The 15,509-nt window shown below is 47.9% G+C and overlaps 1 protein-coding gene across 3 annotated transcripts in view; it reads left to right on the top strand.

Annotated features, from left to right (window-relative positions):
* LOC118217303 (cytohesin-3-like) overlaps positions 1 to 15,509 on the top strand; it is a 35,570-nt gene that overhangs the window by 6,012 nt on the left and 14,049 nt on the right. The window contains exons 1-2 of one of the 3 annotated variants that reach the window (XM_035399197.1): positions 8,114 to 8,316; positions 15,271 to 15,353. In XM_035399197.1, coding sequence (XP_035255088.1) covers positions 8,244 to 8,316; positions 15,271 to 15,353 — 156 coding nt within the window. In that variant the 5' untranslated portion in view covers positions 8,114 to 8,243. Of the gene's footprint in view, positions 1 to 8,113; positions 8,317 to 10,154; positions 10,293 to 15,270; positions 15,354 to 15,509 lie in introns of those variants that run through there. The other 2 variants (XM_035399198.1, XM_035399199.1) reach the window with 2 other exon arrangements.

Here is a 15,509-nt window from a genome sequence, read left to right as displayed (position 1 = left end):
TGAAAACGCGCGGAGCGTGAGGGGGCCGATGGGGGCGGAGTCTGGGGGCGGGGCCTGGGGGCGGAGCCTAGCAGAGGAACACAGCCGAAAGAGCAGTGGCTGGCAGTGCACAGGTACAGGAAGGAAAAGGGAAAAGCACCCGAGAAGATGAACCGGGACGCGGAGGTCATAAGCGGTCTAGAAGGTTCCGAGGATCAGGTGACCTGAGACAGGCTCACGTTGAAGGGGTTTTGCGGAATTGGGGGAAGCAGGGTGGTTAGTTTCGAGGGGGGTTATGTCCCTCCTCTGTCAGGGACACGGGACTGTGTCTCTTTCTATAGCTGTGGGTCACATAACAAAAATAACCCCGCCCTCCTGCGTCCTTTTTCTCACCCTGAAGTTCAAGGTTTTTTTTGTTTTTCGGAAAGTGAAGAGAAGTGCAGGGTTGGGGTTTACGTCAGAGAGAATGCTGATTGTTCGGCCTGTGGGGAGAGACACAGGAAAAAGATGCATCCCTGTTCCAAGGATGTTCTCCCTGGCAACGTGCAATATCCCTTCGGCCTGTTTTCCATTGGTGTGCTCATGTGGTGAAGCCAAACCATCATTAGAGTGGATGATGGTGCTCTTTTTTTCTGAAGACAACATGTCCCGGGGTCAAGTCTATATCCACAGTGGTGCTCAGTGCCAATCTGACAGGCGAACGGTGCCATTTTAAAAATGTGTACCCGTTAACTCTGGCATGTTTAATGAACTACATTACCCAAGCATCATTGCACAGAATGCTTGTTCTCCCATAATAAGCACTCATAATCAATTCCTAAGTGAATTAGGTTATGATAGAGACTCACTGCACCAGTGCCGCAGTCATGCACTTCTCCCGATGGAATTAATTTATTTATAGTCCTCTGGATTCTGCTATACTGTGCTGTTGCACGAAATGTCACACAGGTTTAATTATTAATGTCCTGCTTACCCAAGGGCCCGGCCTGTCGTACTGTACGTATTACGGCTCATGCATGTGTTCGCCTGGGTCGCATTGAAGGCTCCAGTGTTTTAGAGAGTTTTGGGAGGCAGGGGGGATGGAACTGTCATTACCTCCTCTGTAAGGGACTTGGGACTGTGTCTCTCTACAGCTCTGGGTCACACAAAAATAGCCCCAAAACAAGCCCACCTTCCATCCTGTTTTTCTCCCCAAAGTTCAAGGTTATTTTATGAGAGGTTTAGTGGTGCGGAAGCACGGGGGTTGGAGGGGTGGGGTTTTAAGAGTGAGGGACCGCAGATGGGAGATCACTGCAGCTCATTCACTCCTGGGCTCCTAAACCTGAGCTTCTACTGCCGTGCGGCTAGAACCCGCAACCACCCGGCTCTGCCTCCCCATTGGATCTCCATACCAGCTTTCCCATAATCCTGTCCCTCTGTGCCCAATTTTGAAAGCTTATAGGTTGAAAACCGTCTTTTTCGCCAGGCTGTTAAACTGTATGTTATATCAGTTTGTCGCATCTGTGGTCTTATTGTGTCCCTCTGTTTGTAAATGATTGCCTTTCTGGTTCTACAAATGTCTGATGTGTATTGTTTCTGCACTTTGAGTCTGATGAGGAGGCACCATATAAATAAATGTGTTGTTGTATTAATGAAGATATTAAGGCCGTGTAAGCTTCTCGTTATGATCCCAGCTCCCTGACTGCAGCTGCATGCTGCTGGCTTGCTTAACATCTGAAGCAGTGTGGTGAGGCCTGTGGTGCAGTGAGGCCCGTGGTGCAGTGAGGCCCATGGTGCAATGTGGCCCATGATGCGGTAAAGGCCTGTGGTGCAGGTAGGCCTGTGGTTCAGTGAGGCCCACAGTGCAGTAGAGGGGCACACAATACGGCTGCGCCGATCCATGTGTGGGTTTGTGGAACCGTTGGGTGGATTCTGCAGTGACGGCGAGGAGCGTGGTATAGCGGGAAAAGTAGGTTAGCGCTGGAGGGCTCTACAGCTGTGTGCATCTCCTCTGATCAGATTGGGCTTAATCACAGAGGGGGGGGGGGGCACACGCCGGGGGATTACAGGGTGCTGTAGGCCCCTTGTGGGGGCTGGGCGAGGCGGGAGGCAGCAAAAGAGGGGGATTGGGCCACAGGCGAGGGATTATGACATCACAATCCCTGCCCCCCTACTCATCGGAGCTGTAAACACGTGTCACTCTCCCAGAGGACTAGCAGCCTCCTGTGTGAAAGGATATGAATATTAATGCCCGCTCTGAGTGGTTTAATGCTGATACATCAAAGTGGGGTATCACCATGACTGCATAATGACCTTTTACACGGCTGTTTCCTGATATCCTCCTGAGACCCTCCTGTTTGTGTCTTAGGTGACAGAAACAGTGAAAATGTTTTTAAAAATATGTATTTATTTTTATTGGACATGCCTTGTAGTGTAGGTTTCGCCATGGTAGAATGTATGGCACTTGAGATTAAGACCAGAGACTCATGTCCTCTACGGGGGACATAAATTAATTGCCGGGTCTTAGGAGGATATGCTTTGTTTTGTAAGTAAACTCCTGATTATTGTACAGGAACTCCTGCTGACCGCTTCTGCCCCCATGCCGTCTGCCCCCCCACCTCTGAGCTTTGTTGGTGACTGAACGGGGGAAGTGTAATGCTGGTATGTTTAGTTACAAACGATGAAGCAGGAATGGGAATGAGCAGCTGGTTTATACCTCACGCCACGTCACATTTGCGCGTCCTCATTTGCATGCAGTAACGCCACCATCTTGAGAGACATCACTGTTTAAAAAAACTCCAAAAAAGCAGTGGTTTATTTGGACTCTTAAAAAAACATCGCGTGAGTGCCTTGGAGCAAGCAGTATTCCCCTCCATGAGCGTCACCGAGTTCTGTAGTTAAGTGTCCCGAAAAAGGAAAATCTGGAAAAACTCATCCCACCTGCACTGCCTTGGGCGTTTGGCAGGAACCTCCAAACCCCCCCCCGCACACACGCACTCACACACAGAGATCCCCACACTCCCCCATTCCTCCATCGCCTGCACGCAAAGTGAGCTACATCCAGTCCAAGACTCTCTGTCTGCGCGTGAGGACGGGTTAGCCCAAACCACAGCCCGTCTGCCGCGGTTCACCACCCCCCCCCCCACCCCCCCGCAGCGCTGCTGCTGGGTTCCTCTCTCATCGTGTGTCCACGGACCTGCTTGAGAGGATTTTTGGGTGCTGGGGTGTCGCCCGTTTGCACTGGTGGGTTTTAAGCTGTGAGGAACTCCCTGTGCTCACTGGCATTAAAGTAACTCTCCCCCCCCTCAGACCTGATGCTTTAGGATTCATTCTCTGTCACCTAAAAGCACAGACAAGAAGCCAAAAGAGGGTCTTGTAAACACAGTGGCTGGAAATGGCTCGCCTGATGCGTGTTGGTCTTTGGTTTTTTGCCTCCATATGTTGTGCTGCAAATGTTTAAATGTTCATAATGTAGGCTACACGTCACCGGTGTTGAGTGACAGCTCGTCTGCCCTGCTTAACCAGTTTCCGCAAAAACTGCGTTTTTAAATGATGCCTCTGAGCAACCGCCCACCGGGAGCAGGAGTGGTGGGTGGAGCAGCCAACGTTGGGCGGAGCTGCCGTGTCACTGCCAGGCGTGGACCAATAGGAAGGCGGCTTTCGGCTGCAGGACATTTTCAGTTTCGGTTCAGGTCAACGGGACGGCAGTAATGCGATAGCCGTGGCCCATATGGAGCCCTGCTGTCCTGTCTGTCGTAAGCAGGGTCTCTGAAGATCCTCCACGTGACTCGGTGGCAGGCCTGCAGGAGGCTGCACTAAAGAGGGCCTGTGTGAGAGTTTGCCAGGCCTGTGGTGGCGCTGCGATCCGGAGAGAGAGACGGATACACATTTTGGCTCGCCCATTCGGCGCTCTGGCGCCTGTTCAGCAGCGACGGTGCCGGCGCCAAACCTCGAGACGCAGCGGGGGAAAGACCGGGCTGCTGGGCCGTCTGGCCAAGTTACACATCAGAGAACTGGCACCGTCCCTCCCAAAACTCACTCAGGCAGCCAGTCAGCGAGTCAGCCAATCAATCAGTCAACCGACCGACCAATAAATCAATCAGCGTTCCTGTTCAACACGCGTCCTTTTTGTGCACCATCAGTCAGTCACTGTTCTTGTTTGGATGTTTCTCTTTTGAGCATCATCCATAAATCAATAAATTAGTAATTCGTTCAAAGTAATCTGTCTTTCTGCGTAATACACATGTTCAATATCAGTAGGTGTCATTGTGTGCAAAGGTCATGACACCTGGCAATGGGTTTGCCCTTGTGAGTTTCACACTGATACCTATAAATTACAATGATGTGGGCTGGGGTGACCTCAGGAAATAACATTAGCGACTTCATTTTGAGAATTTACAAGTTACCCGCTGTTTTGTTACAGACTTACAGGATAAGCACATATGACAGAGGGGGCTTTGGCCAGTGGAGGTTTGCAGGCAGGAAGCTCTATAAAAATATTTGAACCTTTTCTGCAAAATTCACAGCTCCCCCTGGTGCCCAAACGTCAGAACACGAGGAGTGTAGAAACAAACAGGGCGGGTCAGGCCGCCCGTACGGTGGCATGGAAGGCGCGAAAATCAGTCCACAAAATTGTCACGTCCGCAGAGAAAGAAAACCGGGGCGGGTTTCCTTACAGCCCCCCTCCTAGATATGTTCTCCCTGTCCCGTGTGCAAGACCCTCGCCGCGGAGGCCAGCTGTGCCTGTCCCGCTCCTCTCCAGATGTGGGGATGGGTCGGGGCCCCGGAGGGTCCAAGGTAAACACCGCTTCTCTGTTTGTTTTGCCAGTGTTAAGCTCCGCCCCCCTGCCCCTTCAGAGAGCTGGGCTGAGACACTAAACTCGTTTCCTGAGAGAGTCACGTCAAGCCAGGGGCCCGTCTCCATCTCAGTCAGGGGCCTTATTAATCTCCCACTTCCTGCCCCCTGTGTGGCCCCTGCTCTTCCTCCTCTGCTGATTTATCTCCGGTTTTAAGGTGTTTTGACTGGGCGGGCTGGGGATTTTATTTGGTATTGAACTTTATTGAACCAGGTTGATCAACTAAGATGTCCGTTCTCTTTAGGGAGTCACAGTAGGTACGGAATGCAAGAGATTGTGTCGTAGTCAATCAGATACAGCTGGTCGGGTGATCAGGTGGCCAATGCAGACCCCCATGAGCTAGAACCCATATTCTTTCAAAAAGGGGGTTGTGTGAAGACCACAGCAATGCCTTCATGCTAGCTGGGATGATTTCAATCCGTGCCGGTATCATGCAGTGGGGTTGTAAATTCCCAGACTGGTCTGTTTCCAGTCATTTTCTAATATGGATTTGAAAGTTACGAGTTTGTTCCATTTTCAGAGCTGAAACCCTATGGCTTGCAGCTTGAAAGTGGAGAGAGGGAGAAACTGTCTATAATGCTTACACGCTGCAGGCATGTTGCTTTTCATCCTGTCCCTAACCCACCCCCAATTTCAAAGGAGCATACAGGAAATGCAGGGAGGATTTTGGACACATATGCGCTCTAGGTCGTCCAGAGTTGCATGATGCGCAAAAAAGTCAGTTAAGTCTGGAGTTTGATGCAGCATTTTCTGAAGTTCAAATCTGACTGCTGTAACTCTTATGGAAGTGTATGGAAAGATTTGTGATACAACTTCCATAACAGCGATACTTCAGTGTTTGTGGCCTGTGGTTATGCCTTCTAAATGTATGTCAAATAAATCTTATTTGAAAATCTTGCCAGACGTTTTTGACTTATTGCCCTATTTTCCTTAGTTTTTCACGTCCGGCCGCATGCATTACTGGCTCTGAAACCTGTTTCAGTATTTGTGTCACAGTCGCCCCCTGTAAACAGGAAGCATGCGCGGTCACGAGCCATCTGCAGTTCCAGTCGCGAAATGAACATTCATTCACCTCAGGTGGGAGGCAATGTGTGGAAACTGTGGAAGCCATTTGGGCTCAATCGCTGGGCTGGAGCTGATGGATTGTTATTCCTGAGACAAAGTCTGGACTGATTTTTTTGGAAGGCAACAAAGAAAAGAAACCAAATACGGGCTCTCCCAGTCTAATGCTTTTCACAGATCTGTGGGCCCAGAGACACCCCCTCATGAACGTTGTTTCCACATTCAAAAGAAGCGCACGTACACGGACATTATTTTTTTGGTTTTTGTTGTTTTACATTTGTTTGCTTTTGCATGTTTTTTTTTGTTGTCGTCCTCTTTCATGTCTACCGCGGGTTCCTTTTTCACGATCCCGCTCCTTACGGAACGAGGAGTCGCGGCTCATTATGGAGACACGGCTCTCCCGCGATGCGAGCTTAGCGGGATTCGCGTTTCGGGATGGAAGTTCCCCGAGTCGAGCCGCGGTGATGGGAAACCTCGCTGCCGCTGGAGAGAGTAGCCGTTAAGGCGGAACTTCCAGGTTGCTGAAAGGCATATCTCAGCGTGCTGTAAAACCTCTGACATCCAGCCTGGCGAACGCAAGGAGAAGAAAATCTCACATCTAAAAGGCGCCTACGGTGCCGGTGGGTAGCTGTGAAAACCCAGGGAAGGGGTTTTGATCAGACATTTTGCAGACATTCGGCGATAACAGTGGTGTGCGCATGAACGTTCAACCAAACACGTCACGGTTGACTTTTCTGTTCACGGTCTGTGGAACAGAACACAAACGCGAGTGTAAGGTGTTGTGCCTGCTGGCTTGTTTGGGTGATCCGTGAGGTCGTCTAGTGTTAGTTAAATATAAAAGGAAAAGGGACCCTCGAGCGGTTTGTCAGGCCAATGTGCTTGACAAAGTTCAGTGATGTTGCACAGCCTTGATCAAGCCTACAGTGTTAGTAGTCAGATCTGTTGAATGATATACACTTTTCCACAGCATCAACCAAGAAGGCCAAATTTTTAGCCCTTTTTTCACTGAATCGTCTGGAAGACTAGGCAGACATGATTTTCCTCAGTTGCACAGTCAAACGGCTAGCTGACTACAAAACAGGGTAAATGCAGTATATATGCTTATGAAATGTGGGGTAAAGCCATTATGATGAAACTCATCCCCAACACACAGGGAAACCAGGGCAGATCTGAAACCAAATTAACAGCCAGCTCTCGTCTGATGAAAGGTTAACACCCACCTGCAAAATAAAAGTTGACAGGGGAAAGGTGATTTGAGAAGGTGTGTGTGTGTGTGTGTGTGAGAGAGAGAGAGAGAGAGAGAGAGAGAGAGAGAGGACGAGACAGTGAATGTGTGTGGCCTGGCATTGACAGCCAGCTCTTTGCTGTTAACATCCACTTGAGAAATGAAAGTTGACTGGGGAAAGGTGGTTTGAGTGTGTGTGTGAGTGAATGTGTGTGTGGGCATGAGAGTGAATGTGGGAGTGAATGTGTGCGTGTGTGTGTGTGCGCATGTGTGTGTGTGTGTGTGTGCGTGTGTATGCTTGTGTGTGTATGCGGGTGTGTGTGTGCGTGCGCATGTGTGTGTGTGTGTGCGTGTGTATGCTGGTGTGTGTATGCGGGTGTGTGTGGGTGTGTGTGCGCATGTGTGTGTGTGTGTGCGTGTGTATGCTGGTGTGTGTATGCGGGTGTGTGCGTGTGTATGCTGGTGTGTGTGTGTGTGTGTGTGTGTGTGCGTGTGTATGCTGGTGTGTGTATGTGGGTGTGTGCGTGTGTATGCTGGTGTGTGTATGTGGGTGTGTGCGTGTGTATGCTGGTGTGTGTATGTGGGTGTGTGCGTGTGTATGCTGGTGTGTGTGTATGTGTGTGTGTGTGTGTGTGCGTGTGTATGCTTGTGTGTGTATGCGGGTGTGTGTGGGTGTGTGTGTGCGCATGTGTGTGTGTGTGTGCGTGTGTATGCTGGTGTGTGTATGCGGGTGTGTGCGTGTGTATGCTGGTGTGTGTGTGTGTGTGTGTGTGTGTGTGCGTGTGTATGCTGGTGTGTGTATGTGGGTGTGTGCGTGTGTATGCTGGTGTGTGTGTATGTGTGTGTGTGTGTGTGTGTGTGCATGTGAGAGAGACTGGTTTAACCGGAAGGCCTGGTTAGCGTGAGGCATGCGGGTCATTCTCCACACATGCAGTGAAGCCAAAGAGACTGTAGGGAACCTGTCAGAGGAGCAGCTTAGCAAGACAATGACCCCCCCCCGTGACTCCCCGCCCACAAAGCAAAGCTACAGTCGGTAAACGAGCAGACTACCGGCGATTTTCTGCCGTCCTGTGTAAACCAGCACAGCCGAGCGGTCCATTCCAGTGCTGCCGCTGCTGCCGTCGACCCTGGTCAGTGACGCGATGTACGCGATGCCGCCGGTTCGACAGAGCTCTTACCGCCACAGGGAGCCCAGGCGGAGGACAGAGCCCCGCGGTACGTAGCGCGCTACTCACACCGTTTACAGAACCGGAATACGTGTCAATATACGTCAAATTATAATATCCAAAACTTAAAGTGTGGCGTGAATGTTTGTCGCGTTCAAGCTTGGCCTACATTAAAATCGTCTTCCATAAATTGTGGATTTTATGTCATCTGGATTTTTATATTTATATATATATTACTATATTATACTATACTATATATTATTTTTATATAGTACTGTCATGCAGTTTCAGATGCCAAGACAAAAGACAAAATAATTTCAGAATGAATTATTTCTGAAATCCTGAACGTATGAAAGTTTGAAGATGTGAGCTATTGCGTATATGTGCCCGTGTATGCGCGTGTATATCCGCATATGTGTGCGCACGCATTTGTGTATTTGTGCGCGCGCGTGTGCGTCAGTGAGAGTTTGTGTGCGTCTTTGTGCGCTTTGTTTTTTTTCCCCATTCACTTGGACCTTCCTGCTGCGTTTGATGTGCAATTCTGTTATGACCGGGCTCTTTGTCTTTCAAATTCAAATTCAGAAGTGCACTTCCCCCTGCACGCTGTGGGGCCGATTGTCCTGCCGCCTAGAGTCCGTACAGCAGAAGAGCAATCGAGTTGCTTCAGAGGGGGCTGTGCACAATTTCACGGCTGCATTCTTCTACGGAAGCCTAACGGCTTCAAATGAGCGGCCTCACCGAGCTGCTGCCTTACCGTACGAACCGTCCGCCAAATCTACCGTCCTGTCAAAGCGCATCATGAGACTGCAGGATGGCTAATCTGGCTACAAACAGCGCAGACAGACCACTCACCTTTACACATATAATGGCCCTGACTCTGTTATAGCCAATGAATGAGTCATTATCATTTTTGGTTGATGCTTTTACCTCATTTTTCTTCCCAGTTAAGGAATGCCCAATCATATCATTATCAGCTATCATTGCCACAGCCTCTGCTTTAGACGTGATGTCATGTGACGCTTCTTATTACATCACAGTACAGGCTCACACAGATGTGAGTCGGAGGAAGACATTTTGCCAATGGAGTGAAGCAATTTCACTTGTCAAACAAAAAACAGCTTTAAGCTAAATAATGTTTTCTTTTAGGAGAAATAAGAAATCAGATTTGAAGTGTCATTAGAAGACTAAAACGCTTGCTAAGACGGACTTGTTTTTGCAGTGTAACAGATGGACTTGGGGTCATCGGTGTATAATGAGAGCCTGAAATCCCCACTTCCCTGGGCAGTGGTAGAGCCAATTGTCTGCTGGCCTGCATGGTTGTTGGCCCAATCAGAATTTGCACAGTCTGGATTCAATACCAGACCCCGGGACCCATCCATGCGCTGAAACAGTGCTGGGTGAGCCGCCCAGCAACCCTAATGAGCCTGCTTTTAATTGGCTTTGACAGCTTACAAGCCTGTTTTTAATTGGCTTCTGCAACTAAATAATTACTCATTTTAGTAAGGATCATCCCTTGGTGGTAACATCCTTCTCACAGTTGTATTTGGCATTGAAGCGAAACTTTAATTACACAAGAGATTCTTAAAATCTGATGGTATATATTTTTTTGCTGTGAATATAATGATTTAAAACTAAGTACTGGGATAGTGACCATGGTAGAGCGACTGTGTAAATGTAATTGGGTATAAAGGCACCAGCTACGGATGAGGTTGCTCCTTATTCTAGCAAGGCTCGCTAATTGAGCAGGAAGATTAATTGGGCATAAAGGTGAGTTCCTTATCTTGTCTGTTTGTAGTTCCCAAGCCTCCCCCAGGTCCCCATCCTCTCTGATTTCTCAGTCGGGGGTCGACAGCATCGGTGTCTTTGCGCATCCTGGAACTCTGCTTGTTTTAATGTGTTTAGGTTCTGCGATCTTGTGACCCCATCATCAGGAAACGGCAGTAAAATGTAGAACTATGGGAGGAAGGAATCTGCTTGTTGCACACAGAGGAATACCAGCATGTCATGGCCACCAGCATCCTCATAGTATGTGCTCTGTGTGTGTGTGTGTGTGTGTATGCGTGCGTGTGCATTTGTGTGTGTGTGTGTGTGTGTACGTGCATGTGTGTGTGCGTGTATGTTTGTGTGTGTGCATCTGCTTCTGTGTTTTTTAGCGTGTGTTTAGATTAAGTTTAATCGCTTAACCTCTATGATTTGTGCTTAACCTGGAGTAGCATATTTCAGCTAGCATGTTTTCCCTTTAAACACTGTGATTTTCCCTGATGGTTGCCATGGGTGACAAGAGGAAACCAGAGGGCTGGTGGCTAAGTGACCACAGCTCAGCCGCCCCCGCCCTCAGGAACGTCGTATTTGCAGAATCGTTTTTACATTTTTACATCCTCTTCCCCGCCCCCCATCCCCACCCACAGACATGTAAATATTTTTCTTGGATGCAAGTTGTAGTCTTGACTGTTTACTGTTTGTAGACCGCGTAAACAGTCACAGGCCCAGGTGTGTTTACACGAGTCCACATTAGAAACGGGGGGAGAATGTGTGTGTTTGTGTTTTACAATATCGCCAGGTGAAACCTGAGCCGATCCAGCCCCTCTCTCATTGTCTCGCAGCAACACATGCTCCGCCTCCTTAGATAGAATTACGCATAAAATCTTAGCAGCGTAGCCTAAGTGTAGCGTAAACAAAAGTGTTTCTTTGTTTTTTAATAGATTTTCCTATTGAGCTTAAATGAGCGGATTAGTAGGTGCGAGCCTCGCTCGCTGCTCCTAGCAGGGTCTAACAAAGCTTTAACGGCCAACACTTCAGACAGCAGCAGGAGTCTGAAATAGTGCTCTGCCAATACAGGCCCCGCTTTCCTGACTGTGAATTTAATGTCTTTCACTGAGAGTGGTGGAAACATCCGGAACAGCGAGCACGGGTGGTACTAACTCAGGGAAAGGGGCACACGTGCCTGGAATTTTATTTCCTGGCCGAACCACATTAATGCAGAGGGGACCTGCAGTGCACATTGTGCCATTTTATGTGTGAGGTGCTGGTTGTGGCGACAGATGTGGAATAAGAGCCTGTTTACTCAAATGGGAGCTTTGTGAATTCAAATTAATAGTGGCTTTTTTTGTTGATAAAATGATAGCCGAGGTTTTAGAAGGTAGTGAATTCCGCAAATCATCCATTGTTTGTAGACAGCTTTCTCTGCACTCAATGGGTAAGCTTGCATTCCTGTTTCTTCCTAACAACCTCAATATTTCTTAACCATCAGTTATGATTTTTTACCATTTAAATGGTACATGGAGGTACATTATATGTGAAGCTACCGATGTTTACCGTTCATTGCTGAGCCTTTCATGCTGTCAGTGTTCTATCGATTGTGTTCAAGAGGGGTCTGCACAAACGCAGCGCCCCTGGACAGTCTGCAGCGTCTGCGCAGATGGTGCAGCCAAAGGAATGTGTGGTCTGTCAGTTCCGTCTGACATCACTTGGTTCGGGCCCATCGATTAGAGCCAGGTTTGGGGTCAGGTCCATTTGAATTCAGTCGATTCAGGAAGTAGATTGAAATTAAATTAATTGAAAATTATATTTTAAAATTCATTTTCTGGATAAACAAATTTGAAATGGAATTGAACCAAACCCTGTTAGGTTGATGCAGCTGTTTAACCCCAATTTGCAGTGAATTGTGGGAGCTGTAGTTCAGATCACAGGTATGAAGGCTCATCTTTGGTAATACCAGTAGCCTCGCTTCTCCTCATACAGTTCCTATTTGCAGAAATTATTTATGACTCTATACAGTCAACTGTAGGGACAGTAGGGCCAGGCTGGTGACTTAAAAGTAATAGGTTTGATTCCCAGGTGAGTCAGTGTTGCTTGTGCCTTTGCGCAAGAATCCTAACCTGAATTTACACCTGTGAAAAAATCATCCACATAAATTTTAACCTGAGTCACAGCTGTGTAAATCCAGCCGTATAAATCCCAACCTGAATCGCACCTATGCATACTCAGTCCTGGGCATATTAATGTGAATCTCACCTGTGAATATTGTGCTGATGCCATACACAGATGTAACCTGCATAAAAGTACCCAGGATGATGGTCTGTGCTCAGCAGATAATGGAAAAGAAAATATTTTGCACAATGGAATGGATGTAAAGCAAAGGAATGTTATCAGTTCAGTCAAAGTCTATGAGCAACATCTGCAAGGGGAGGGAATGTAATGGAGATATTTTAAAATAGGGTGTTTGGTAGTGATACGAGAGCAGAATAAATTAAGCCATTAAATGAGGTGTGAAACTGCTAATGAGCTTCCCTCCCTCCCAGCACATCACTGTGTTTATTTCGGCAGAAAACACTGGAATTTAAAATCTCATCTGCTCTCCAAGTTTGTGAAGGACACGTGTACTCGACAATTAAGAAATGCGACTTAGATGCGTCCAAAATTGGAAATGATAAACAGCTGAAGTGCTGCCGCCTCCATGTAAGATGCCCTATGACCAATACAGAGTGCTGTGAAATGTTGAGGAAATGCAAACGTTAGGTAACAGAACCATTACATAATGTAATGATAACTGTAATGAGAAGAAAGCAAAGATAATTTCTTCAGTGCCCACAAAGGCTACAAATGACAACAGGGACATACATTCCTGTTCAAATTACATTGCTTCTTCCAAGTAAATGGCTTGCAGCAGACCAAAATTGGATACTTGTTCTGATGATGTTCCAGCCAATCAGAGCACAAAATGACTCAGAATGAACAGAAAGTGCATATTTGTTGTAGCATGACAGTATTCACGCCTTAGGTGGTGGGGGTGGATATAACTGACATTTCAGCATCACCTGATGTCTTCTCAATAGAAACTGCATCCATTACATTTTATTTGATTAGCAGACACTCCTACCCAGAATGAAACGCAAACAGCAGACATGGCAGTGTGCTGTTGACATTAGGCTCGACCTTGAACCAGAAGGTCAAAGGTTTGAATTGTAATTTGCATGTGGAAGACGGGTTTGCTTACTCCACAGTGCGGTTAATTTATTATTAATTCCACCATCACTTGTCTTTGCTGCTAATAGGTTCATTAATTGCATTGGCGAGCACACATAGTGTGTGGACTCATCTTTCCTATCTAGCCTACTGCTCTGGTCAGAATCTGTCTGAGATTTTCGATGTTTATTATTTTTTTCATTTTCCATATTGAATCCCAATTTGGGTAATGCCATTGTATACACTTATAGGGGAATTCTGCTTCTCCACATAGATATCCAGCTATATATAACAGTGGGTGCTAAAAACATAAATAACACACCGTGCTGTACTGTGGAGCAAGGCTTGTCTTCTAGCTTAGGATATTAAGCAACCTTTTATGTATATTTGGGATATTAAGCAAGCTTACTATATATTTTGCATGCTTTTATATATAACTGTATTTAGTATGCTTTTATAGTTTACCATATAGTTTGCATGATTTTATATTTTACTATGTATTTTGCATGCCTTTATATTTTGCTGTGTTGCTGTATCCAGTGCTGATGTGGCTTGCTCCGGTCTGATTGGAGCTGGAAGCCAGGGAATATTCGCTCGTCCTGTTTTGAGGCGGTCTTTGCGTGCGTGTGTTTTTATAGTTTTGCTGTTGTCATATATTTCGGCGCCCGGTGCTGACACGGATTGTTCCGGTCCCTCTTGGCGCTCGCGGCCCCACCGGCACGCCGCTCTTAATGAGCTGTCGTGTTCGGCGCGTCGCGGCGTGACGACACCCGATCGCTCGCCCGCTCGGAATGGCGGCCGGCTCGTTGGAGCTTTGCGTGCCGTGTTAAAGACCGATATAAATATTTAACCGATTCAAAGTGCATTTTGTGAGAGCATCGCAGCGTTGAGGTAGAATCGTCACACCCCCCACCCCCACCCCCACCCCCCCGTTTTTGTGTGTGTGGCTACTATGGAGTTGAGTCAACGGTGAACGCAGTTCTATAAAAAATATTTCCTATACTGGAATATAACTATCCATATATATTTGCTTTGACGTTAGCTGTATGTGAAAGAGAAACGCTTTTTTTCTTTTGGTTGCAGGACAGAGAAATGAATCAGGCCGGAAATGAATGTGGAGGCGGTACAGTGACTGAAACCATCCTGATTTTTTTATATCCCCGACGGTGGGATGCAGACCCCTGGGAGAGCAGGGAACAGAGTGAGCCGTGCGTTTGGGTTCTGCGCTGAGCTGGCCCAGTTCCCTCGCCTGGCCGCGTGTTTGACTTGACGGAGAAAAAGTTTCGGTTTGGCAGCGCGCGGGGGGGATTCCTACGGGTTTGTGCAGTGACACAAGCTGTGGTTTCTAAAAGAGGGGGAGGGGAGCGGATTGGCGAAGATTGAATCCGGGGGGGGGTGGGGGGGCAAGTCCTAATTTAAGTACCCCCCACCCCCCCCCACAGGCTTCCATAGTTTAATGGGAGGTTTAAATGAAACACGGCGTCGCTCTCCTGTGGCACGGTTCGTTTCCGGCTGCCATTATTGAGTTTCACGTTGTCTGCAGCGCGATCGGGGAGCTCGGGGAGCCGGGCTCCGTGGGCGGCGGCCGGATTCCTACGCTCGCACTGCGCTGAATAGACAAGCGGCGGAACTCAAATCAGGGCAGGCGTCGGTGTGGGAGGGAATAAACGGCACGGCGAGCGGGAGCAACAACAACTGTAATGGACTGCAGCTTTCTAAAAAAATTTTTAAAAAACGGAACGCAACAGAAACCGCAGATGAAGGGAGATCTTGAACTCCGTAATGAGTGGAGCTACAATTAGCTGTCGATCACCGACGTAAGCAAATCAAACTGTTTTGCGCTCACCGGCAAAGCGCAACGATTGGTTCAAATCGGCGAGTCGCTAAATCTGTACGGTGGCTCTGCCCCCTTTTCCAGTATGCTGACGTCTCGCTGTGACATCAGCAGAAATCCCCCCGCAGGTGTGTGTGGGAGGGGGAGGGGCCTGTGTGTAAAGATGCACGTCTGAAGGGAAAATGGTCTTCTGATGTGTTGCAGTCTTTGAGGAGCTGTCCCCGGAGGAGAGAGACGAGCTTTCCAACATTCGGCGAAGGAAGAAAGAGCTGCTGGACGACATTGAGGTGCCCGAACCCCGATTCATTAACAATACGTCTGCCTGCTGTTTTCAGTCCTCCCCATCACCTTCTAAAATGTCCTCCTGATTATTTTCTCCGTCCCACACTTTTGGCCCAACTTTCCCACAGTACACTGTCTGACGTATCAGATCACTCATCTTT

Source organism: Anguilla anguilla, chromosome 17 (assembly GCF_013347855.1).
Source record: "Anguilla anguilla isolate fAngAng1 chromosome 17, fAngAng1.pri, whole genome shotgun sequence".
In the NCBI taxonomy this organism is placed as follows: Eukaryota; Metazoa; Chordata; class Actinopteri; order Anguilliformes; family Anguillidae; genus Anguilla; species Anguilla anguilla.
Note: the sequence above shows the minus strand (reverse complement) of the source record. Positions and strands in the feature narration are given on the sequence as shown.